At 38.0% G+C, this 24759-nt stretch overlaps 1 protein-coding gene across 1 annotated transcript in view; it reads left to right on the top strand.

The window, feature by feature from the left end:
• Positions 1 to 9535: 9535 nt before the first annotated feature.
• Positions 9536 to 24759, top strand: part of LOC144333270 (uncharacterized) — a 72901-nt gene continuing 57677 nt past the window's right edge. Inside the window, exons 1-4 of the mRNA XM_077956519.1 lie at positions 9536 to 9567; positions 9868 to 9963; positions 10055 to 10073; positions 16053 to 16228. Coding sequence (XP_077812645.1) covers positions 9536 to 9567; positions 9868 to 9963; positions 10055 to 10073; positions 16053 to 16228 — 323 coding nt within the window. The remainder of the gene's footprint in view (positions 9568 to 9867; positions 9964 to 10054; positions 10074 to 16052; positions 16229 to 24759) is intronic.

The following is a 24759-nucleotide window of genomic DNA, read 5'->3' as shown; positions in this document are numbered from 1 at the left end:
GGCTGCCGTGAAGACCTCTGAAATGCTCTAGAGACATTTTCCCCATTGTCTTGGTCATTAATATTTGGCTCCTTATTGCTTATGCAAATTTCTGCAGCTGGCTTGAATTTCTCCTCAGAAAATGAGATTTTCTTTTCTATCACATAGGCTGCAAATTTTCTGAACTTTTGTGCTCTGCTTCCCTTCTAAAAGTGAATGCCTTTAACAGTACCCAAGTTGCATCTCAAATGCTTTGCTGCATAGAAATTTCTTCTGCCGGCCGGGCGCGGTGGCTCAAGCCTGTAATCCCAGCACTTTGGGAGGCCGAGACGGGCGGATCACGAGGTCAGGAGTTCGAGACCATCCTGGCTAACACGGTGAAACCCCGTCTCTACTAAAAAATACAAAAAGCTAGCCGGGCGAGGTGGTGGGCGCCTGTAGTCCCAGCTACTCGGGAGGCTGAGGCAGGAGAATGGTGTAAAAACCCAGGAGGCAGAGCTTGCAGTGAGCTGAGATCCGGCCACTGCACTCCACCCTGGGCGACACAGCGAGACTCTGTCTCAAAAAAAAAAAAAAAGAAATTTCTTCTGCCAGATACCCTAAATCATCTCACTCAAGTTCAAAGTTCCACAAATCTCTAGGGCAGGGGCAAAATGCCACCAGTCTCTTTGCTAAAATATAACAAGAGACGCCTTTGCTCCAGTTCTCAACAAGTTCCTCATTTCCATCTGACACCACCTCAGCCTGGACTTTATTGTCCTTATCACCATCAGCATTTTGGGCAAAGCCGTTTAACAAGTCTTTAGGAAGTTCTAAACTTTCCCACATTTTCCTGTCTTCTTCTGAGACCTCCAAACTGTTCCAACCACACTGCCTGTTACCCAGTTTCAAAGTCACTTCCACATTTTTGGGTATCTTTCCAGCAGAACCCCACTCCTGGTACCAATTGCTTGTATAAGTTTGTTTTCTTACTGCTGATAAAGACATACCTGAGACTGAGCAGTTTACAAAAGAAAGAGGTTTAATGCACTTACAGTTCCAGGTCACTGGGAAGGCCTCATAATCATGGTGGAGGAGCAAGTCACATCTTACATGGATGGCAGCAGGCAAACAGAGACTGAGCTTGTGCCAGGAAAGTCCCATTTTTAAAACTATTAGATTTCATGAGACTTATTCAGTATCATGAGAACAGCATGGGAAAGACCCATCCCCATGATTCAATTACCTTCCACTGGGTTTCTCTTGCAAAACATGAGAATTATGGGAGTTACAATTCAAGATGAGATTTGGGTGGGGACACACTCAAACCATATCAAAAAGTGAACTATTCGTCTTTCTCTCTCTTCTGGAGGTAGGATACCCTTCTTCTGCCCTTGTACACTGGAACTCCAGATTCTCTAGTTTTTGGACTCCAAGACTTGCATCAGTGGCTCCCCGCCTCACCCACCAGGTTCTAAGGTCTTTGGCCTCAGACTGAGAATTACACCATTGGCTTCCCTAGTTCTTAGGCTTTTGGACTTGGACCAAGCCATGCTACTGGTTTTCCAGGTTCTCCATCTTGCAGATGGCCTATTATGGGATTTCTCAACCTCCATAAGCACGTGAGTCACTATCCTTAATATCCCCTCACATATATCTCTCTCTCTCTCTGTGTGTGTGTGTGTGTGTGTGTGTGTGTGTGTGTATTCATTGGTTCTGTCCCTATGGAGAACCCTGACCAATACAACCACTAATTGGGCTTTAAAGAAAACCTCAACAAATACAAGGGGTTATCTGAATATTATTAATTTAGAGTTTAGAAAGTAGATTTCAACACAATGTCACTAAATTAGAAATAAAAAACAAAAGTGCTCAATATATTTGAAATGTAAAATATATATAAAGTAAGTTATGACTTGAAAATTTTGGGAGATGAAAATATTACATGGCAAAACTTGAGTGATATTCCTTCTACTTCCTGAAAAATTCAGTGCTGAAGCCATTAGGTATAGGTGGGATATACCAAGATAGGAGGAGCTGCAGTGTCCAGAGGTGGTATCAGAGCCCATGGACAATGAGAGCATCACTCTGGGATGGCAGGCAGCCTCGCATGAGAAAACAGCCTTAACAGGGTGAGGAAGTATTCACACAGGCAGTTGATGTGGTTAGGGGAGTCAGAGTCCAAACAGCAAGAGGAGGACATCTGTATAGGGCAAGGGTTCATAGTAGGGATGGAGATAGATTGCATAAAGCGGGGTTGATTGCATAAGTAAATATCAGAAAAATTATGGAAGCTAGCTTTCTCACCAGTAGAGAAGGGATCTACATATATGGCAAGAGAGAAAACTAGAAGAAACGTGTGAAATTGCAGATGTCAGCATAGACTCATGGTATTCTATATAGAGAGATAGACATAGAAATTAATTTAGATGTAAATATGAGGTATACACACACATATACCTATCTCGGATAGGACCTGGAAGTAACAACACTCCAACAGGAGCATGTACAGCACCCACATCTTGGCTTTGAGGTATCATTTTACATAAAAGGAAATAGGACTTGGAGAAATGGCTGATTCCAGGCCTAGAGGAGAAAAAAAAATTCAAGAAAGCCCAGAACTTACTGTGCCAGAAAGCAAGGAAGTATTTTTTTAATGATAAAGGTATGTCAAAAGTGCCAACTTAAAAAGGTTCCTACTGACCAAATTGGCCATAATTTGAGTGCCAAAATTAATACTGGTAGTATCAGTGATAGTAACTTACGATATTAAGTAAAATATGAGGCCTTACAAACATAAATAAATGAGCAAATTAAAATGTGATGAGGAATGATATTTTCATAGTACTATGGTTTAAATGTATGTGTTCCTCCAAAATTCATGTTAGAAACTAATACTCAGTTTGTAAGTATTAAGAACTGATTATGTTATGAGGGCTCTGCCCTCAAGAATGGATTAGTGTTCTTATAAAAGAGGATGAAGGAAGCCTAGTGAGTTTTTGCCTCTTTTTGTCCTTCTGCTTTCTGCCATTGAGGACTCAGAGACAAGGTGCCATTTTGGAATCAGTGAGCAGCTCTCATCAGACACCAAATCTGCCACCACCTCAGTCTTGGACTTCCCAGCCTCCAGAACTGGGAGAAATAAATTTCTGTTGCTTATAAATTACCCATTCTTCAGTGTTTTGTTACAGCAGTCTGAACAGAGTAAGACACATAGTTTCAAAGTACCTTCCCCCAAAAGGGGGATAAAGGTAACTTTATGATGGAGGAGCGTAGCAGACATCTCTTTCATGAAATGGTCAAAGTGAGTATCAGTTACTGAAACCACTTGTGACCTTGTAGGATGCATTGAGAAGAACACAGCATCATTGCTATGATATTATAACCTTAACTATGGGAAATTCTATAAAGTAACTGAACTCATCCTCAAACGCATTGAAGTCATAAAAGTCAACCACAGACTGAAGAAGATTCTAGACAGAAAGAGACTAAAAAGCTATATTAGCTAAATGCACTGTGTGATTCTAAAGTGGATCCTTTTATTTCAAAAAATATCATTGCATTAATTGGTGAACCTGGAATGTGGTCTGTAGACTAAAGAGCGGAAGTGTATCCAAGTTCCTATCTGCTTTTATTGGTTGTTTTGCAGATAAGAAATTCTTATTAGTAGAAAACACACATTAAAGTGTTTGGGGGCTAATGAACCATGGGGTTAATTTACAAGGAAAAACAAAATATTTGTACTGTATGTACAACTTTTTTGTAAATTTTTAGTGTTTCAAAATTTAAAGAAAACATCCAATAGCAAAACTTTAAAATGCATAACGTAGTTTAAGTTGTACCAAGAGGTAAACGCACGGCCTTCACAATTTATAATTAAAAAGAAGAAAGATGAAAATTAGAGCTGGATGAGGTAGCATGTGCCTATAGTCCCAACCCTAGAGAGGCTGAGGAGGATTGCTTGAGCATGGGCAGGAGTTCCAGGCAGTAGTGCACTATGATCACACCTGTGATCTTCACTCTAGCCTAAACAACATAATGAGACCCTGTCTCAAAGAAATGAAGGAAAGTAGTGAGTTAACTGTTCTAGTCAACATGTTAAGGAAAAAATTATAAACTCTAAGAATAGGAAATTAAAATGCCAAACAACAAAATGAATGAACTAGAAGAGAAAGAAACAAGAGAAAGGATAAGTGATGACCTTTATTCACCTTTGGGCAGTAGCTAAGGCTTTCTTCTTTACTTGTGTAAGCAATGAATGCTACAACAGAAAAAGAGAGGAAAAAAGAGTCAGTTCTTAGATTTTTGAATTTCAAACCCCTTGGCATTTGTGTATTACACAGGAAGGCCCTAAAGATCTCAAGACATGACATTAATTTCATGGACAAAAGAAGGAGATCACAGGGCACAGAGCTTTGATGTTGGTGGCATCTCCGTGAAAGGACTTTGTGCCCTGACCCTCTCACCTGAGTTGGGAGAAATGCCCATAGGACAGGAGAATCTGGCAGCAAAAAGCTCTATGGTCTTATATCTTGGGAGAACCCAAGGAGGACTTCAGCCTCACCAATTCCAATTTCTCTGTGCTTGCCATAGCGCAGGAGAAGTAGGAGAGAGGTGATTATGTGGGGTGTTCAGGTAACCAGTCTGAGAAAGCTTCTGCATTCCCCACATCCTGATGGGTCTCCAAACAAGTCACATAGCTTCTGTAGGCCAAAAATGCTGAGTGGGATTTGGCCTAAGAGGCCTCACAGTGGGTATAGTAAGGTTAGGGTTAGGGTGGGTTTAGAGAGGATGGTAATATCTCAGAGACTTGCTTGAATTGACACTGGGGGACCAGAATGGACAACATATCTTTGTGGATGTCAGCATGAAGAGGTGATGACTTGTCCCCTTGTTTCTCTGTAAGCTACCTTCAACAGAGTTCTAAAAATACCCCAATGGCTCTTTTATAAGTTATGAGACAGATGGATGGATGGATGGATGGATGGATGGATGGATGGATGGATGGACGGACGGATGGATGGACAAATGAATAATAAAAGGGAAATCCCTAAAGTACATCAATTTAAAAGCCACTGTGTTTCAGGACTTCACCTGGAAAGTCACCTAGTAGAAAGCCAAACTACCCTCATTCTCTCATGCCCATCTTCACACTGCTTTCCAAGACAGCAGCAATGAAGCATGGGAAAAGAATAGGTTCTTATATACTTTATCGTTCTGCAGCTGAAATAGTCCCAAGGTCAGTCAATAAGCAAGTGGCTTTGCCAAACAGCACATTAGAAGAAAAAAAAAATCATTGGGAGCTTCAGAAACTGACAAGTGTTTGAAAGAAGACGTGTACTCCAAGTTTGCTTTTTATTGAAGAAAAATAGGGGGCATTGGAATTATTTTCTACCCTGTTTGGAATCTTATCTTTTTATCTTGGCCTTTCTTGGTTTTTATTTCTATACTTAGGGAGATCTTAGTGGGAGCAAATTTGTAATTCTAAAGCAGTCTACAAATGTACACTCACATAGCATAACCAAACCACAATTTTATGTAGATTTTTTTCTCTGTCTTAGATTCTGCAGTTCTTAAAGGAAAATGTGAATGCAATGGTGTATCACAACCGCGATTAGAGAAGTCCAAGGGAAAAGAGTACAACATGTTGATCAACTTTGGCAGTCCCCACATACAGCGTGATTATATTGTAATACTGTTTGATGCAATCGTATGTTTGATCAGTTTCAAGAGATGAATATCACCTCACTTCAAACAATATGATACAGTCTCATTGTATGGAATTATGGCTGCTGTCAATCAGCATATGGCATAACCCTTAAAGTGCCATCTTTGGGGAATGTCATAAAAATGATTGCAACACTTGCATTAATTAGTAAGTTTTTGCATTAAAACCAAGCAAAACCTGTCAAGACGATGTATCTTCTATATCTCTGTTCATTTTTGTTATCATAAAAGCACGTATATAACCCATACATGCATACACTCAGCTGATTAGCTGAACTTGTTAGAACAGCCATGCTAATAAAAATATTGTGAGTGTGAGCCCCTCTGTTTGGATCACTAAACAATCTTTTCTGTATTTTGTTTGATGATCCCAAATATACATCTGATTTGAACCAACTATCTTATCATAGTGAGAGATAGGTGGAACGTAAGGACAAACAGTAGATTATCACCAGTTCTATGGTCTCAACAAAACTCAAAATTTAAGCTTGACAAATGACAAATAAAGGCACGTGGATATGTTTACATGTGGTAAATATAAAATCAGAGTCTTTGGAATGTCATTAATTTCACATTGTCAAGGTTCATGGACACAGCATGTTGAGGAAATCAGAACTGTGATCTATTTTTACATCAGCTGTGAAATAATTTCCCTCTTGTTTGAAGATATTTATTATTTGTTATTGTCTTGGTCTTAGGTTTTGCCGTCTTCACTTAGTAATACATGATTTTACGACCTTGACCTGAGACTTCACACGCTTTCCCAAGGAGGCTAATACCAGATTCAACCATGTTTGTTGATTGTCTGCATCACCAGAGTATTATGAGCCTTTTCCCAAGGAATTCCTCACTCATCATGTCTCCTGGCATCCTTCCTACTTTCCCAGTGTCCTTTACTCCTTTATCAACTGAGCAATTATTGCTGCGATAGTCAGACTTCTGAAATGGCCCCAATGTTCTCTGTCTCCTGGTATTCCTGATCTTTTGGAATCCCCTCCCTTTGAATGTGGACTGGTCCTAGTGACTTCTTTCTACTGAATAGAATACGGCCAGAGTTATTGGATGCCACTTCAAAAATTAGGTTATAAAAGACTATGTCTTCAGTCTTGCTAGCAGAGTCCCTTTCTCTCTTGCTGGCTTTGATGAGGTGCATTTCCATGTTAGAAAGCCCCATATGGCAAGAATCTGAGGGAAGCCCCTGGCCAACAGCCAGGGAGGAACTGAGACCCTCTTTCCAGTCACCTATGAGGAACAGAATCCTGCTCAGTTACCACTAAGCTTGGAAGGGGATCCTGTCTCAGTTGAACTTTGATGTGACTGTGCCACCAGCTGATATCTGAATTGCAGGCTTGTAAGAGACCCTAAAGCAGAGGACCCTGCTAAGCTGTGCCCAGATTCCAAATCCACAGAGTCCGTGGAGTAATACATGTTTGTGGTTTTAAGCCACTAAACTTTGGGTTTATTTGTTACACAGGAATAGACAACTAACACACTTACAGTTGTCCCTCAGTATCAAGGGAATTGGTTCCAGGACCCATGCAGATACCAAAATCCACTGATGGTTAAGTCCTTTTGTATCATAAAATGGGGTAGCATTTGCATATAACCTGTGCACATCTCTAGATTACTGATAATACCTAATACAATGTAAATGCTGTGGAAAGAGTTGTTGTACTGTGTTGGTTTTTAAAATTTGTATTTTTAAATCATTGTATTGTTTTTATTTACTTATTTATTTACCGAATATTTTTTATCCTTGACTGGTTGAGTTCACAGATGTGGAACCCACAGGTGTAGAGGGCCGACTGCACAGCTTCTTTTGTAGTGACTAGTAAAATAGTGCAGGGGGTTAGGCATCGTCACAGTTGAGCCTTCAAAATATAGAAGGTTTCATACTACTGGCAGGTTTTGTGGAAATGCTGACCAGGTCCACAAAGACCTATGCGCAGTCCAGTCTCTATGACCTTCCAGTAAAGATCCTACCATCACTCATGGGCAAGAATATTGACCAGTGTTTAGACTTTGGGTTAGGATTGTAAAGTGTTGAAGTATAGAGCTGCCCTTTCTTTTTCCAATGCAAGTTTGGACATACTGGGACTGTGGGAATATCACATGGTATATATTAATGTCACCAGCGCTACATAGACACACCTGTGTTGCTTTACAGATTCTTTCTCACATCCTCATGTTATGTTGGCAGCTTGTTGAATTCTAGGCTTTGGGGTAGAATGTTTGACAATTCTACTAGAACCTTGAAAAAATGAGAGGTAGATTGTCTTCAGCGATGATTTGAAGAATAGGTATTACAACAGGGTTATATAATTTGTGAAATATTTTATTATTTACTCAATTATCCACATTTATAGAGGCCAACTGTGATGAAAAGTATTTACAACAGTCAGTAATCAAACACTTTTTATTTTGAGATTTAATGCATGTATTCAATCTCTGCTGAGTGTTTTTAACCTAATATTACGAATGTACTGTTTCATTGATTCCTATCTCCTGCTGGTGTCGAGACAACCCAGTCAGGAGCTGGCTGGCAGAAGGAAGTCATTTTGGTACCGGACATGGTCCCTGGGTGGGCCAGGTGTGATTTATCAAGAATTTATTTATTTGAAAGTTCCCAAGTACTCTAGGATTTAAAACAATAATGAAAAAAATACCTTTTTATTAGATTAACAAATGTTTTTCAAATGAATTATACTCCGTTTAGATTATAAGGAAAATGGCTCATGCACAGTTGGTGGGAGTGTAAATTGGCACAATCGTCTTGGAGAGCAATTTGACAAACTACTTCAACATTGTAAGTCCATTTCATGTCTACAAATTTATGCCAAGAAAATAAATCTGAACTTGCAAAGATGTTAAAAGATGTTTATGAAAGCACTGTTTATAAGAATAAAAAATGTATGCAATCTAAATATCTGTCAATAGATTTAAATACATTATGAATTATACAAAATAAAGGCTACAATAGCCAGTTAATGAGAAACATTTGTACCATAGAGAGGTATCAGCAATCTATTGTTAATTTTTAGTTAGTATTAACTATACACACACACACACACACACACACACACACACACACACTATGGCTCCAACCTTGTTTTAAAAAATGACAACCGTGTATAAGCATGGGCAAGCTACTGAGAGCATACACCTACACCAAATCATTACAACTGGTTTTCTCTAACAGAGAAATTATTGGGAGATATTTGAATATTTTGCAGCAAGCATGTATTATTTATTAGTCAGAAAATAGCTATTTTCACTTTGAAAAAATTCTAGATATTAATTTTTGTCTTTTCTCTTTTGGACACTGAAAAAAAATTCAACACATAATCATCTGTTTCATTGTGTCCTCCAGTGGCTCATCTATTTTTTATTTCATAGATCAGTTAGCATTTATTAAGCACCTATCATGTGTCTAGCACTGTGGTTGTCACTAAAGAAACAGATGAATGAGACAATCTCTGACTCAAATGAAAAAGACATGAATTTCACATGAAATAAGGTTTACAGATGCTCTGTTAGAGTAGATGCAAGATAAGGTGGGGGTCACAGAAGAGAGTGATCAATTTAAAATTATGAAACAATTCATCAGTATGTGTGTCATCTCTGCAGGTATTGCATCCACTACAAACTTACAAATATCTTGAAACTGATTTTATGGCATATACTTTTAATATCATCTCCATAAGGCCCAGAGTCTTGCTGATGGTGTGCCAAGTATTCAAAAAAATACTTTGGCATTCAATCAAGATAGTCATTGCTGGAGTAGTGCTTTTCGAACTTTTGGAATTTAAGACTCATATTCAAATACTAGAATATGCAGTGGTACATCGGAATGAATTTAAAAATTCGAAGCACACTAAACAAGTAAGTAATAACTTCCGGCATAATAAGGTCTTTGTGTGTTTGTAAAGTACCCAGAGTATCCAAGATAAGCCAGTCACATAGTTTCCACTGAGCACTCAGTGTTAGAGTAAAATGTTTGTATTCTAACAACAATCATAGGTTAACTATATTTGTAGGAACATATATGTAATTCACATAGAATATATATGTAAATACACTTACAGAATGCATACTCATACATGCTTATCCAGGAAGCAAAGATTTAGTAACCACATACACCTTTTATTACTGCTTTGACGTTTTTTTACTTATCACAAATAGCAAATTGGATGAAAGAGCAACTATCCAAGTCAACATTTCATCAGAACAGACATCAATAAAAGCTAATTCCCGACGTTTGACGGCACACCCCTACAGGTAGAATGCACACCACTAAAGGGTGTTTTACCAGAGACTATGTGCAGAAGCAGAATTGTCACAAACGTATTGCATCTATTTGTTTTGTTAGCAGCAGCGAATCTGTACAGGTCTGCAGCAATCTCAATTATTGCCTCCTCAGAAGGAGTTTGACCGAGGGGCGTAAGGCAGAGTGAGAGACCAAGGCAAGTTTTAGAGCAGGAGTGAAAGTTTATTAAAAAGTTTTTTGAGCAGGAATAGAAGGAAGTAAAGTGCACTTAGAAGAGGGCCAAGCAGGCGACTTGGGACAGTCGAGTGTGTGGTTTGACCTCTGACTTGGGGTTTTATACATTGGCGTGCTTCGGGGGTTGCGTCCCTTCTCCCCTGACGCTTCGCTTGGGGTGGGCTGTCTACGTGCACAGTGGCCTGCCAGCACTTGGGAGGGGCTGCATTTGCAGTGTGTTTACTGGAGTTGTGCGCATGCTCACTTCAGGTGTTTTTTTCCCTTACCAGTTGAGTGTTTAAACTCTGACATTTTGTCTCTTAGTGACTTGAGGCATTTTTCCCTTACCAGTCCGGTGTTCCTAGAAGGTTATATATCAGTTAAACTCTGCCATTTTGCCTCTTAGTGTGTATGCTTAAGCCCACTCGCCCAACTCCTGAGATCTTACCCGGACGCTGCTGCTCACCAGTTTCAGGTGTTTCTATCTAATGGGAGACGACTGCTCCCTGGCACCAGTAGCAAACAATTATTATTTTAGAGAGGCAGCTTAAAAACTGCCTGGTCATCACCTGACATTCCTGGGAGGGCGGCGGCATCTCCTTCTCTGCTCATGTCTGCCTGACTACCTACTGTAACACTTTCAGTGGAGCCAATTAGTTGGTGTCTTTTTTCATATATATATATATATATATATATATATATATATATATATATATATATTTTTTTTTTTTTTTTTTTTGAGATGGAGTTTTGCTCTTGTTGCCCTGACTGGAGTATAATGGCACGATCTCGGCTCACCGCAATCTCCACCTGCCAGGTTCAAAGGGTTCTCCTGCCTCAGCCTCCAGAGTAGCTGGGATTACCGGCATGCACCACCACACCCGACTGATTCTGTATTTTTAGTAGAGAGGGGGATTTCTTTCTCCATGTTGGTCAGGCTGGTCTCCAACTCCCGACCTCAGGTGATCCACCGGCCTTGGCCTCTTAAAGTGCTGGGATTACAGGCGTGAGCCACCGCACCCGGCCTGTTCATATCTTTGAAGTGATGACGGTACTTGGAAAAAAAAAAAGTATTGGAATCGTTTATTCAGGAAGTACTTGGCCCCTTTGTAAAGGTTTTCATATCTTATGCACAGAGAATGATAGAACTCCCACTCTCCTTTTCTCATTTTCCTGTCATTAATCAGATGACACACTGAGTGAAGGAAAGAGGTATGACTGTAATCCCAGCACTTTGAGAGGCTGAGATGGGAGGATCACTTGAGGCCAGGAGTTTGAGACCAGCCTGGGCAACATAGCCAGACCATGTCTCCATTAAAAAATGCAAAACAAAAGAAAGAAAATTAGGTGGAAGAGGAAAAGTAAAAGACAAGACAACTAAAGAACAGAAGAGAGAAAGGAACTGAAATTTTGAATGTGAATACAAGTGCCTCAGTTTCTTCATCTATCACTGTGAAAATGTCAGGACATTTGTTGTTAGTAATGACCACTTGGAAAAAGAGTTCTTTGGGATGAATCCAGCTATGTGCAACTTAGCTCGAATTACATTCTGAAATCTGTGAGACCAGTGAGACATTGTCCGGTTGAAAAGTTTCTAGGCTTAAATCAAGCTGCAGAGGGTCTGTCTAGTCCAAGCTTTCGTTAAATGACTGTGCAATCCAGATCACATTATATGCTAAGTGTGTTCCAGTATCCCTATTTGCTGAAAAAAGGAAATAGTATCTAAGCTACCCATCTCACATGCCTAATGTGAAAGTCTAAGAGACATTGAGTACATGAGACATTTCAGTACAAGTGTTCTTAAAACATTCAAAACCAATGCAAAATTCAGACCTCAGAACCAAATAAAGTTCATTTTTCCCCCACTAAACCATTAATGAGTGACTTCAGTTAATAAAAGGGTGTGACTTGCCAAGGAATGGATTAGTATTCATTATAAAAATTACATTATAATTAATGCAGTCATTAATGATCTACCAATCAATATCAATTGAAGGTCTATTATTTTAAGGAGGACGGGCAATTAGCAGTTTGACACCATGAAAAAGAGATAACCAGCTGACTGATGGGTCTCCATCAACTTTAATTTTAATTTGTTTTAAAAGTATCTTCTTTAGGTGTGAGTTTAGATGCACATCACTCTTTCTTCTTTCAGAAAATGAATATATATATATGTTGTTTAAAAAACATCAGAATGACAAAGAATGAAGTCTGGCATATGTAGCAAGAAATGAGCACATCTTCTAAATGGGCTGGATGGTATGGTGTAAGTTCTATTCTCTCGCACAGTAATATAACTGGATTGCTCTTTAAATTAAGTGAATTTGTATGTCCGCTTTCTCTTAATGGAATCAGTTTTGATATACTCTTTGTTCATGCTGTTACCGGCTTCAGTCTAAGGTTTCTTTGTATTAACTTTTTAAAGTTACATTACAAAGAGGTTTTAAGATTTCCCAATAGGCTTTTATTTAACTGAAGCTTTTGATCTCAAACCTGCTGGGGCCTAGTGAAATCCTTACCAATTCTCCAGTAACTCCTCACTATTGGAATTTGAAAAGACCCACCTGAAGGATTTAACTCCCTGTATGGCTTCAGCCACCCTTCAGATCGTGCTATTCAAGCAGACAGCGAGGGGTTCTAGTGTGCCCTTTGTGATCGCTAAGCAGCCTAAGGTGTCTTTTGCAGAAGTTGTACTCCTGAGGAAATAAAAATCAGGAGGACACAGACCTATATACCTTATTTCCTGCTATCTTCAGTTAAAGGGGGATGGCAGGGGGTCTGCTTAACATCCTTTGCTACCTAAATACCTTTTGGACATGGGAACTCAATAAAAGAACTTTCATTGCATCCATTACCCTACTGCAGTGCATAACAAATTAGATTTAAAAGGCTACTTTTTTTCCCTTACAGCAATTTCCATCATTTTCTTTAAAATGTCAATTTAGTGTCTAGTGACAGAATATTCTATAATGTATTTTAAAACTCTATAATGCCAATTATGCTAACTGAACATTATTTCCAAAGAATTAGGCTTATGTAATTACAGAAAAATCTTCCTTTAAAAGACCAGGTAAAGAGAGAAGTAGAGAATTGATTCATGCTTAAAAGGTGTTAAATATAAACTAGCTAAAACAAATACTGTTTCTGGAAATCTTTTTAAAAATGAATATATGCATTAATTTTCTGTTTAACTCTCAACTCCTGGTTTTAGAACAATTTTGTATTTTAAGTTGAAAAATGTTAATGTCAAATATTAACCTATTTTTAGAAAGGATAAAATAATTCTAAGAAAATTCCCAATTATAATATTTAGATACCTTTATTTCATTTGCATACTCCATTGTGCAGAGATTTTAGAACATGTAAACAACAGTAAGCATGAAAAGCAAATAAAACTTCATAAAGAACACAGTATTTGCTGCTGTATGTGGGAAGAACAGATATAGCTATGGACCCCTTCTCCTGTGTAAACATTTATCTTTACCTTTCTATTAACCTGATGTAAAGCCTCTTCATTATTAACAAATTTTTAAAATTCTACGTTGATAAATAGAAATCAACTTATTCATATGTTACTTCTTTGTATCAGATGTTACTATCTGTGACAAAGCCTCAAATTAGCTTTATATCACAGAACTAGAAAGAAATATGTGTTTCCAGAAGTTGTAAAATGTTTGCCATTTAGTTCCACTGTGATTCTAGGGCATATTCTCTCACACTGTACACGCGCCACATATTACTAGACCTCAGAGGCTCATCCATCTCAGGGTGGTTTCGCCCCTTTGGGCTCTCGTGTAACTACAGAAAACCAGTCTTGAACAATCTCAATTCTGAATATGTGGTAGAGTTGTCAGAGAATCTTTTCAGTCTGGGTTTGAGGAATAATGTTACCATACCTGTAGAACATGACATAGTTGTTTCATATCTTGATTTATTAATTTCCATAAACATTTGTTACACATCTGATTTGTAGACCTTTATGAGTAGCTGTCTAGTGGAATGTTATTTTCTGCATTTAATAATAACTGATTATATGAAGATAAGGTGCCATGAATTCTTTCTCTGGAGAAATAGGGCTCAAAGACTTGCAGAACTGTGAGAATGGGGGAAATTATGAAAAAAATTTTGGATTTTTATGGATAATATAATACAAATGTTACTTAAGATATGTTGTGTTCCAGTAGTCCTCTGCTCCTTTGTGAAAACAAACAAACAAACAAACAAAAACTAGGCATTTTTAATGTGTGGGCAAAAGGTTTAATGAAGTATTTCTCATAATCCAAAATTTACCCTCATCACTCTTATTTATAGTATAAATGGTTACAATTTTGGAGATGGTTACTCTTGCAATACTTATCATTTTTAAAATGTAGATCACCTTTGATTAAAAAATGATACTTTCAAAAATTTAGCCTCTGGGGATACTCACAAAATTGGTATAGCTGTACTTAGAAGAATGTTCATTAGAGCATTATGCATAAGAATAAAAAAATCATGGTCCATCTAAATATCCATCAATGTGCGATTGTTAATAAGATATCAAATATCCTTGGTAAGAGTACTATTGTGGTTTCATGCCTATGAAATGTCAAGAAGCAACTAGTTAATGGACACGGTAACCACTTTGGGTAGATGTTATTTGTTTGACATTTTATGGGTTTAGAAAGCAAAGCACAGATAAATTAAGTAACTTGTCAAAGTCACAGAATTACTAACGCTGGGGATAGGATTCAAATGCAGCTAAGCCATTTGGTCCCAAAGCCTGCAGTCTTATCCCTTCTACTACAATGCCCATAGAGATTCCAAGAATGAGGCAGTTTTAGACAGCTTCAAATGGAAAAGATGTCCAAGAATTACTGGACATAAAAAAATGAAGTCACAAACAGAAAGTATAGTATGGTGTCATTCTGGTAAAAGTTACATACATATTAGAAGACTTGGAGAGGAAATCTGAAGAATTATTCACCAGGTTGTTCATATGAGAGTTTCTGTGGGTGGGAATCTCGATTTCTATTTTATATATCTGTAATTTTTAGATATGTTATAAAAGTGTATAACAATAGATAGTTTTTTAAAAATATCAAAATATAATTGGAAAATTAATAACAGCAGTGAATTATTTTATCAGCATATGTAGTATTATTTTCAGAATCTCAAGTGCTGGCAGTCAATTTGGCCTTTTTTTTTTTTAAACAAAGTAGAAACAAATTGTATCACATAGAATGTTCATAATATGGACATTAATTATCACAGTTGGTGTTTGAGGGAGGCTGGTGTTCTATGATAAAGAAAGCTACAACACTGAGAGTTTTTTCCTATATAAGCAAATTTTGCAAGTGATTTAACTGTTGAATAAAAGCACTTTTTATCAATAGAGTTATAATTATTTTTATTTCACATTCTCTATATTAGAACATGAATGTTTATTCTTTTAAAGCTTTCTATTTTTTATGGAAGGAGGATTCTCTCAACCTTTCCAATATATAAAAACACTTACTCACATTTGCACTATAAACTGCTTACATGGGCAAACACTGCATTCCAGGTTCCTAGGGAGGGAAATTCTGCATTTTATTCTGAAGTTACAAATGATATTTAATATACTACTGGGTTAAGCACTAGGTTTAGGCTGGCTCTAGCCCTACTTTATGCATTTCAGCATTGAAAAAAACATCAGTAATGGGTAATGCTATCAAAAATGCTAATCCAAAGCTTTGCTTATGGATATCATATTATTTTAAAAGGTAATAGAGAACATTCCCTGTAATCAAGGGTGAGTCAAGGAAAATGGCATCTAAGGGAGTATGTCAGCCAAACAGAAAACTTGACCCAACACCAAGCTCATTGTCAGAATCACAGCTGCCTCATCAACCAATGAGACTGAAAGGGAGGCAGCCGGGAAGTCAGGTGCCGAGGCTGGAAAGACTCAGTGCCAGACCCATTGGCAGTTGGCCCTTCAGCTGCTGTACAGCCCCGGCGGGGCCCAGGGGTATTGAATCTGGTGTTGGACCACAGGAGGAGAGTGAAGTGTACAACCAATATTGTCAACAGCAAGATGGTCAAGTGAGTCCTGATAATATATTCATGGGAAGATACATTGTTCTGCTTCTAGGTTCTGTAGGGAAGGAGGGCCCAGGGAGAATGCATGTTGCAACTCTGCAAGCAGAATCTACCCCTCTGCCCATAGAAGCTGGTTGTGGTTGTTCAGTTTTCCTTCATCTTTTTGATTTCTGCAAGTGGCATGTTTTACTTGCTAAGGAAGGTCTTGCAAAATATGAGGTGAGACGTCAATACTAACTTTAAAAGGGGAGGTGTGGTCAGAAGGGACGTGATACTCAGATTTTAAGAAGAAAATGGATTTTTGAATTTGGCATTATTAACAGAGAGCTGTCATGTTCCTTTGCCTCAACAGAGAAAATAAGTGACCCAAAATAGAAAATAAATGACCCTTTCTGTGATTAGCAACTCACTGTGTTTGTTTAGTGTCAAGAGTGCTATTAGTAACTAATAAAAATTTATAATCATGAGATCACCTCCCCAAACAAAAATGAATAAACAGAGAATACATCTTTATAGCAAGTCTAATGGCACCTTTGCAGCTAAGGAGTCTGGACCTAGCAGAGTATCCTGCACGCCTGGAGCAGGCATTTCATGAATGTTGAAAAATGAGTGTAGTTTGCTGAATACTGAACTTGCCTTTGCAGTCTATATCCCTCCGCAAATAATCAGCCTGTTGTATGGCCTCCAGATTTATATTACTGCATTGTCACTTTGGTGCTGAGATTTGGCATAATTACTTCAGGAAAATATCCCTTATTGATACACACATTAGTCCACTGTAGTGAGTGGCACCTGGTATGGGCCCCTAAACCTGATATATTCTCAATAAATGCTTGTTAACCTGAATAAGAGTCACTAGGAATTGTGAGACATTATGGGAGTATGAAAGACATTATAATTTCTTATCATTTATTTACTGCTTATTTTTACTTTTTTGAAGATGGGTTTTTAAAATATTTTAATTTTCTACCAGCTTTATCGAGGTATAATTGACAAATAAAAAATGTATATTTAAAGTAGACAGTATAATGTTTTGATGTATGTACACATTGTGAAATGATTACCACAATCAAGCTAATTAACAAATCCATCACCTCGCATATAGTTACTTTTGTGAGTGTGTATGATGAGACACTAGAGGTTTATTCTTTTAGCAAATTTCAAGCACACAATATGTTATTATTTAAACTACAGTCACCATGCTGTACATTATCCAGAACTTATGCATCTTAGAACTGCAAGTTTGTACCCTTTGACCAATATCTCCCACTTTCCACCAGTTCTTACCTTTTAATGAGAGATATGGAAGGTACAGGACAAATACAAATGAAATATAATAGGAATATACTAACATATGAATAACTTTGAAAAGTATCATGTACATATGCAGACATAAGAGACATTTGTAGTGGCCAGAGGTTAACTTTCCAGATGTAAGTTAAGGAAGAGATGGCCAGAATTTATGATAACTGCAAACATTCATCAAACAATTTCTACTGGCCATGCACAATGCTTTAGATGTATTGATTATCTTACTTGATTTTCACTACAAACTTAAAGTAAGTAATACTATTTTTTCCATTTTACAGTTATGAAAACTAGGGCTCACATTGTCAAATTAATTGTCCAAAATTAGTAGGGAGGCAAGCCGAGGTCTGCACTCAGAAAATCTGGCTCAGAGACTTCATATAAGGACATATAATCATATGAAAAAAACAGGAACCTTATGGTCATAAATCTTGAAGTCTTGGCACATTCTTCAGGCATAACCACAGCTGCATATTTAGGACTTATTGAGAACTGGGATATCATTCGGCTAAGAGTGTTTCTCTAGGAACTCAGTTAACTTTTTGTCTTGTTAGGGGCCAAGAAATTGAGACCCCCCCAGAGTAGGGCGCTTTTGTGTGATGAGTACTTTGAACTATGGAAATTGGAATGGCTCAGAAACAGCCTCAGAAGCAAAGTCTCTCTCCGACTTTCTCTTGCCTTTCTGTCTCCTGCTCTTCTTTCTCCTCTAAAATGAGTCACATAAACTAGAATTCCTCCTTCCTTAAGGTGGGTCATAGAAAAGAGAACCTCTTTCCTGCAAGCAAACCATAAGATGTAGAAATACGACTTTAATCTTCCCCACCTTTTTGTCTAGGATCTGGTCAGAAGAGATTATCTGACCTAATATGTCCAATAGTCGTAAGAGCTCATTCCAGAGGGCTCCTGCCTGATACCCAGAAGGAAAGAACGCTACACAAAGGGGCCAGGAATCTGAACAGACAGGCCTTGCTCGGTTCCCCCTCTGTCTGTTACTGTTAGATTATTCCTTTTTCATCCAATTGCATTTCAACATGGCTGTCCACTCTTCACGGAATCTAAGATTAAAAATGGACACTTTTCCCTGGGTCTTGGGTCTTCATTGTGAAGGCTCCCACGTCCTGTAAAACTTTGATAAAATAAATTTGCTATTCTCTTCTCTCGTGAACCTGTCTTTGTCGTAGGAGTGTGGGCCGTGACCCTTAGCGGAGTGAGGAAAGGGATCACCCCTTTCTCCTCCTGGTCTCCTCACAGCCAGGGTTTGTAGCTGTCCTTTCTTGATTGTCACTATCCTCGTGACGTTCCCTGTCCCTGCTCATGTAGGAACCCTGCTCCCTCCCATTGCCTTCCCTGATGTCTCGCATTCATATGCCTTGGAAACGGGCTTGGGGATCACGTACACTGTGCTCATGTCTCTGTCTCTGTCAAGTAGCTCGGTCTCCAGGACACATCAGAGACCCAGGCCCTCACAAGAGGCATCAGTCTTTGAGTAAAGCTGAGGTCATGTAGAATTGGCATGGCCAGGTGTGATGGTTACTTTTCTATGTCAACTTGGCTAGGCCATGATAGCTAGTTTTTGGTTAAACGTCAGTCTAGATGTTTCTGTGAAGCTGTTTTTTAAACGTGATTAACATTTAAGTCAGTAGACTTTGAGTAAAGTCTATTACCCTCCATAATGGGAGTATGGAGTTCTCCTCCAATCAGTCGAAGGCCTGAAGAGAAAAGACTGAGGTCTCCTGGGAAACAGGGAATTCAGCCTCCAGACTGTCTTCAGACTCAAGACATAATACCAACTCTTTCTTGGGTCTCCAGCCTTTGGCTTGCCCTGAAGATTTCAGACTTGCTAGCCCCCACAATCGCATGAGCCAATTCCTTAAATCTGTCTCTGTCTCTCTCTTTCTCCACGCACAGACCCACACCCACAAACACGCATACATACACACATATATACACACCCATATATCTTGTTGGTTCTGTTTCCCTGGAGAACCCTGACTAATAGACCAGGGTAGTAGGTTCATGAAGATAGTGACCTTTGATAAGAAAAGGCATCGTGTTCAATATAATGAGAGGGGATAAGAATGAAAACTAACTAGTTGATCTGAGAAATGAGTGACAAGACTAAGAATACCTTAAATAAATAAACATGAGATTGCTTTGAGTTGGCACATGGAGTATCAGACAGTCAATCATAAGAAAAGTTCCATTATTTCTAAAACTAGTGCTTCCAGTGACAGAAAAACAAGGAGCATGGCTTAGTAGAAATTCAGCTAGTGACAGCGATGGGGATCTTAGTTTTATTCAGCATCTACTAGATGTCAGGCCCTTTTATGTACCTGAACTCATTTAATTATTATAATATCCTGCCTTGTCAGAGCCTGAAATTTAAGGGGATCAAGTAACTTGCAACTGATTTCCTTAGAAAGTAAGTGATGGACCTTCTTTCTGACTACGGATACCTCAGAGTTGCTCTTTGCTTGTTTGTTGCCTTGCCCTTGCCGCGGGGCTTCTGTACATGTTATGCCCTCGGCGTGGACAGCTGCCCCCAGTTTGTGCTTCCTCAACTTTCAAAAAGGAGCCTGAACGCTCTCTTTAAGAACTCATTTTCTGTTCTCACCCGGGCTGGCTCAGGACCCCTTATTTTTGCTCTCCAAGCCCCCAGCACTTTTTTTTCCTTCATAGCACATGTCATTATGTGTTTGTGGGCGATTACTTTTTAAATTAAATCTCTACAATAGACTGTCAGTTGCATGAAAACAGGGAACTGCATCTATTTTGTTCATCATTTTATCTCCAGGGCCTAGTGTACTATTTAGAACATGGTAGTGACTCAATAAATATATGATGAATAAATACATTTAAATGAAGTTGAAATCAAGTGTGTCTGAGAGCAAAACTCACGCTCTTTTCCATTGGATCATACTGCTTTTTGATTCTTTCAAGTAAACACTTAAAGATTTCTGACTTTTTTGAAAAGAAATAAGAAAGCACTTGACTTTTATTCTAAGCTCTATCCCAATTCAAACACTAAAAAGAAGCCCCCATTCTTTAAACAGTACCTCAATGTTATTGTATTATCAGTGGAATTTATCTTCTCAAGCACAAAGCCTTAGAATGTGATCTGGCTTTTCTGTACTTCTGTTTTACCCCAGCAAACTGGTTTTAAAACATATATACAAAATGTGTGACAGTGATTTTTCTTGATCTAGGGTAACAGCTTTAAAAGAATCATTAAAACAAGCACCTCAAATATATCTTTGAATAAAGAGTGATTAGGTCAAGAAGAGTTAGAAACACACAGATATATGCAAATGTCCTTAATGAGCCTGAGTGAGAACATTAGTTGAACCTGTATATTTAAAGCACTTGAACCAAATGTATCAAAATTCCACTAATCTATGTTTATTGATTATGAATGTCATATAAATGTATGTTACAGGAAATAAAATATTCACACTATTCAACATCAGATTGCATCTCAGTGACATGGTTCTTTTGGTTGTTGTTGTTATTTATTTATTTATTTTTCTTCGAGATGGAGTTTCACTCTTGTTGCCCAGGCTGGAGTGCAGTGGCATGATCTCAGTTCACTGAAACCTCTGCCTCCACAGTGCAAGTGATTCTCCTGCCTCAGCCTCCCAAGTAACTGGGATTACAGGGGTGCACCACCACGTCTGCCTAATTTTTGTATTTTTAGTAGAGAAGGCATTTTGCTATGTAGGCCAGGCTAGTCTCGAACTCCTGACCTCAGGTAATCCACCCACCTCAGCCTTCCAAAGTGTTGGGATTACAGGCATGAGCCACCACAACCAGCTGAACATCGGTTTTTAATACCTTAATTCTGCTGGTGTTTTGGCTCTCCAGGAGAAAGCACAAAGCTAAACATCAAAGTGTATACAATCAAAGATCACATCTTCTGTACTTTTTATTTGCCCTGCCCATTTACTAAAGTGTTTTCCAGATTTTGGAAAGTTTAAGCACCACATGTTTCACCCCACTGTAGCATCTGTTTCAAACTTACCAGGTAACCTTGAACAGTATTCACGTATTAAAGGTTCAGTTTTAAGTTTATACACTTAGTATCTTGGTAACCCAGCATATATATTTTAAATTTTCCAGTAACACATTTAAAATACCTTACCTGGGTGTGTTGATCTGGCATGCATCTCTGGTCCCAGCTACTTGGGAGGCTGAGGCTAGAAGATCACTTGAAGCCAGGAGTTTGAGGCTAAACTGTGCTATTATTGTGCCTGCAAATAGTCCCTACACTACAGCCTGGGCGACATAGTAAGACCCAGTCTCTTGATAAAAACAATACAAAAAACAAAACTGACAATACACAAAATTCAGATGGGACTCAAAATTCAGCTTTGCTTTTCCAAATTCACATTTTAATTGGTCTAGCATAAATATGTGTTCTCTACGCACCTAATTAAACCTTAATAGATACTTCTTTATCAGCTAGGAATGTGCTCAGCTGTAAGTAACAGAAAAGCTTAAAACATGCATTAAACAAAGAGTTTCCTTATTTCCCTTAGCAAAATGTCTGGGGGTGGATAGCTCCTTGGATAAATAGTCTAAGAATGTCAGGACAGTTGTCAATACAGTTCTCTTGGCTCATCCCTTGGCCATATTGTCTTATGGCAGCAAGATGGTTGCTATACTTCCAGACTCAAGAAGGCAAAAGCTTTCCCAGAAATCCTTATTATCCTTCCCACCATACCTCACTGCATGGATCTGTGTCACATGGCCATTCCTAGCATCAAAGGAATCAGGAAAGTATTGAGATAAGTGTATTGCTCTTCTCATCAAAATTGGTATTCTTTCACTTATTTATTTATTATATTTAACATTAGTCAAACAAAACAGTAGGAAAAGAGAAGGAACAAAGAAATCTGTAACTGGTGGTGATTAATTTCTACATTCAAACCACATTTTTTTTTTTTTTTAATTGAGACGGAGTCTTGCTGTTACCCAGGCTAGAGTGCAGTGGTGCCATCTCAGCTCACTGCAACCTCCATCTCCCAGGTTCAAGCGATTCTCATGCCTCAGCCTCCCAGGTAGCTAGGATTACAGGTGTGCAACACCAAGCCTGGCTAATTTTTTTGTATTTTTAGTAGATGGGGTTTCACCATGTTGGCCAGGATGCTTTTGAACTCCTGACCTCAGGTGATCCTCCTGACTCGGCTTCCCAAGGTGCTAGATTACAGGTGTGAGCCACTGTGCCCAACCTCAAACCAGGTATTCTTTTTGTGAAGGAAGAAGCAAGAAAACGGATATTGGAGAGTCAATGAATGATGCCTTCCCCAGATACCTTTGAAAACAAACCTTGTTTTGATTGATGTCCATGCCAATTAGTGAAGTCCCATAGTCCAGGTGCAGAGGCTAGATGAGGGTGTGACAAGGGAGGTCCCAGCATGTCTCTTTCTCTTCTCTGTTACCATGTCAAAGAATCCATCTTTTTATTGTTGGTGGTGGAAGAAACCTTGGCAATTGCTTACTATAATCCCCCATTTTATTCAAGATGAAATAGACAATAAATCTATTGATAGATTTATTGAGAGAGCATACATCAGTTATCAAGATTATAAAATTAGTTAGTGGCATATCTAGAACAAAACCACGAATTTCCTGATTTGGCAAGGACCTTTTTTGTGTACGTGTACCACACTGTCTCTTTTTATTATTGGCGTCTTGTTGCTGCATCATTTGTCTGGAGTGGAGATTTGGAATTGTGGCTCCACTGAATTCCGTTTCTTTAGGTGTTCCTCACATTCAGAATCCCACATTCTCCAACTGGAATCCCCAGAATTAGTATTTCTAACTCTTCCTTATGGTTGGTTACAGAAATATAAATGTAAGCTAATATGATTTCAATAAGCATTGGTTCTTTTTATTTTTTTTCAGCTGTGACAAGTGGCAGCAAGAGCAATAAATATTAGTTCTAATTCCACATATCTTTGCTGTAATTAATGAAAAAGTGACATTCTACGATTTTAAATTGGGTTCGTCTTTTCTATTTACCATGTTTTACTTTGTTTTTCCCCCCCATTCTTATTTAATTATTTTCCATATTCTTTGTTTTTAAATGGGAGTTATATATTTTGTTTCTATTTTTCAATGGTTTCTCATAGGTTTTTAACAAGCACACTTGACTCGTTTGTTTTAATATCTAATCATTACAGTCTTCCACTATCAATATATTATTTTACTTTTCATTTTTTTACCCTCTATACTAAGCCATTATTATTTTTACTTCAATATTTACTTGAATGTTTTCTAATTTCTTTGATCACTGTAATTTGTACCTTTCCTTTCTTCTGGTTCAGTGTTCTTACTGAAGTACACTGTTGGTGGTTCTTTCATTGAGGAATCTGAAGACGATGAACTCTACAAGTCTTTTTTCAAAAATCTCTTTATCATATTCTTAATCTTTAATTTAGTTGGGTATACAATTCTAAGACTTTTTTTTTCATAGCACTTTGAGGATATTATTCTGTTTCCTGCTGATTCTGTTTTTGCTGACAAAATTTCTGTTTCAGTCTAACTTGTTCTTCAGATAATCTGAGTGTTCTTTGTGGTTGTTTTAAATATATATGTGTGTTTTTAACTTTAGTATTATTTATGTTTACTATGATGTCTCTAGCTATGAATTTATTTTCATTTATTTCATGTCTCTGTAACTTTCATTGGATAATGTTTGACCATCTTATTCTTTCCTTCATGTCTCTTAGCATTTTTCTTTTTTTTTTTAATTTGAGGTGGGTGTCTCACTGTGTGGCTTAAGCTGGTCTCGAATTCCTGGGCACAAGTGAATTCCTGCCTCAGCCTCTTAAGTAGCTGGGATTACAGATGTGAGCCAATATTCCAAGTTTTTAGCATTAAAAAAATTATATATATGTTTATTTATTTATTCTTTACTAATTGGAAGTAATTTATTTAGATCTATCTTCCAGTTCACACATTAGTTTTTTAGCTATTGATTAGCCTGTCCATTAAGGATCTTAATTTTAATAAACATACTTCTCACTTCTGCAAGTTTTATTTGGCTATTTTTCAAATTTGCTTTCCTTTTTTTCATTATGTTCTTTTCTTTCATTTTTATGGTGATTCTGTCTTCTATCTATTTTATCATTCTAAGCATACTTATTTTAATGTGTCTCTCAGACTGTTTTATGACATCAACTTATTAGGGTTCTAATCCTCCTGTTTCTTGAGTCTTCTGACTT

This window comes from Macaca mulatta, chromosome 12 (genome assembly GCF_049350105.2).
Source record: "Macaca mulatta isolate MMU2019108-1 chromosome 12, T2T-MMU8v2.0, whole genome shotgun sequence".
Lineage (NCBI taxonomy): Eukaryota > Metazoa > Chordata > Mammalia > Primates > Cercopithecidae > Macaca > Macaca mulatta.
This window is presented reverse-complemented; position numbering and strand designations above follow the sequence as displayed.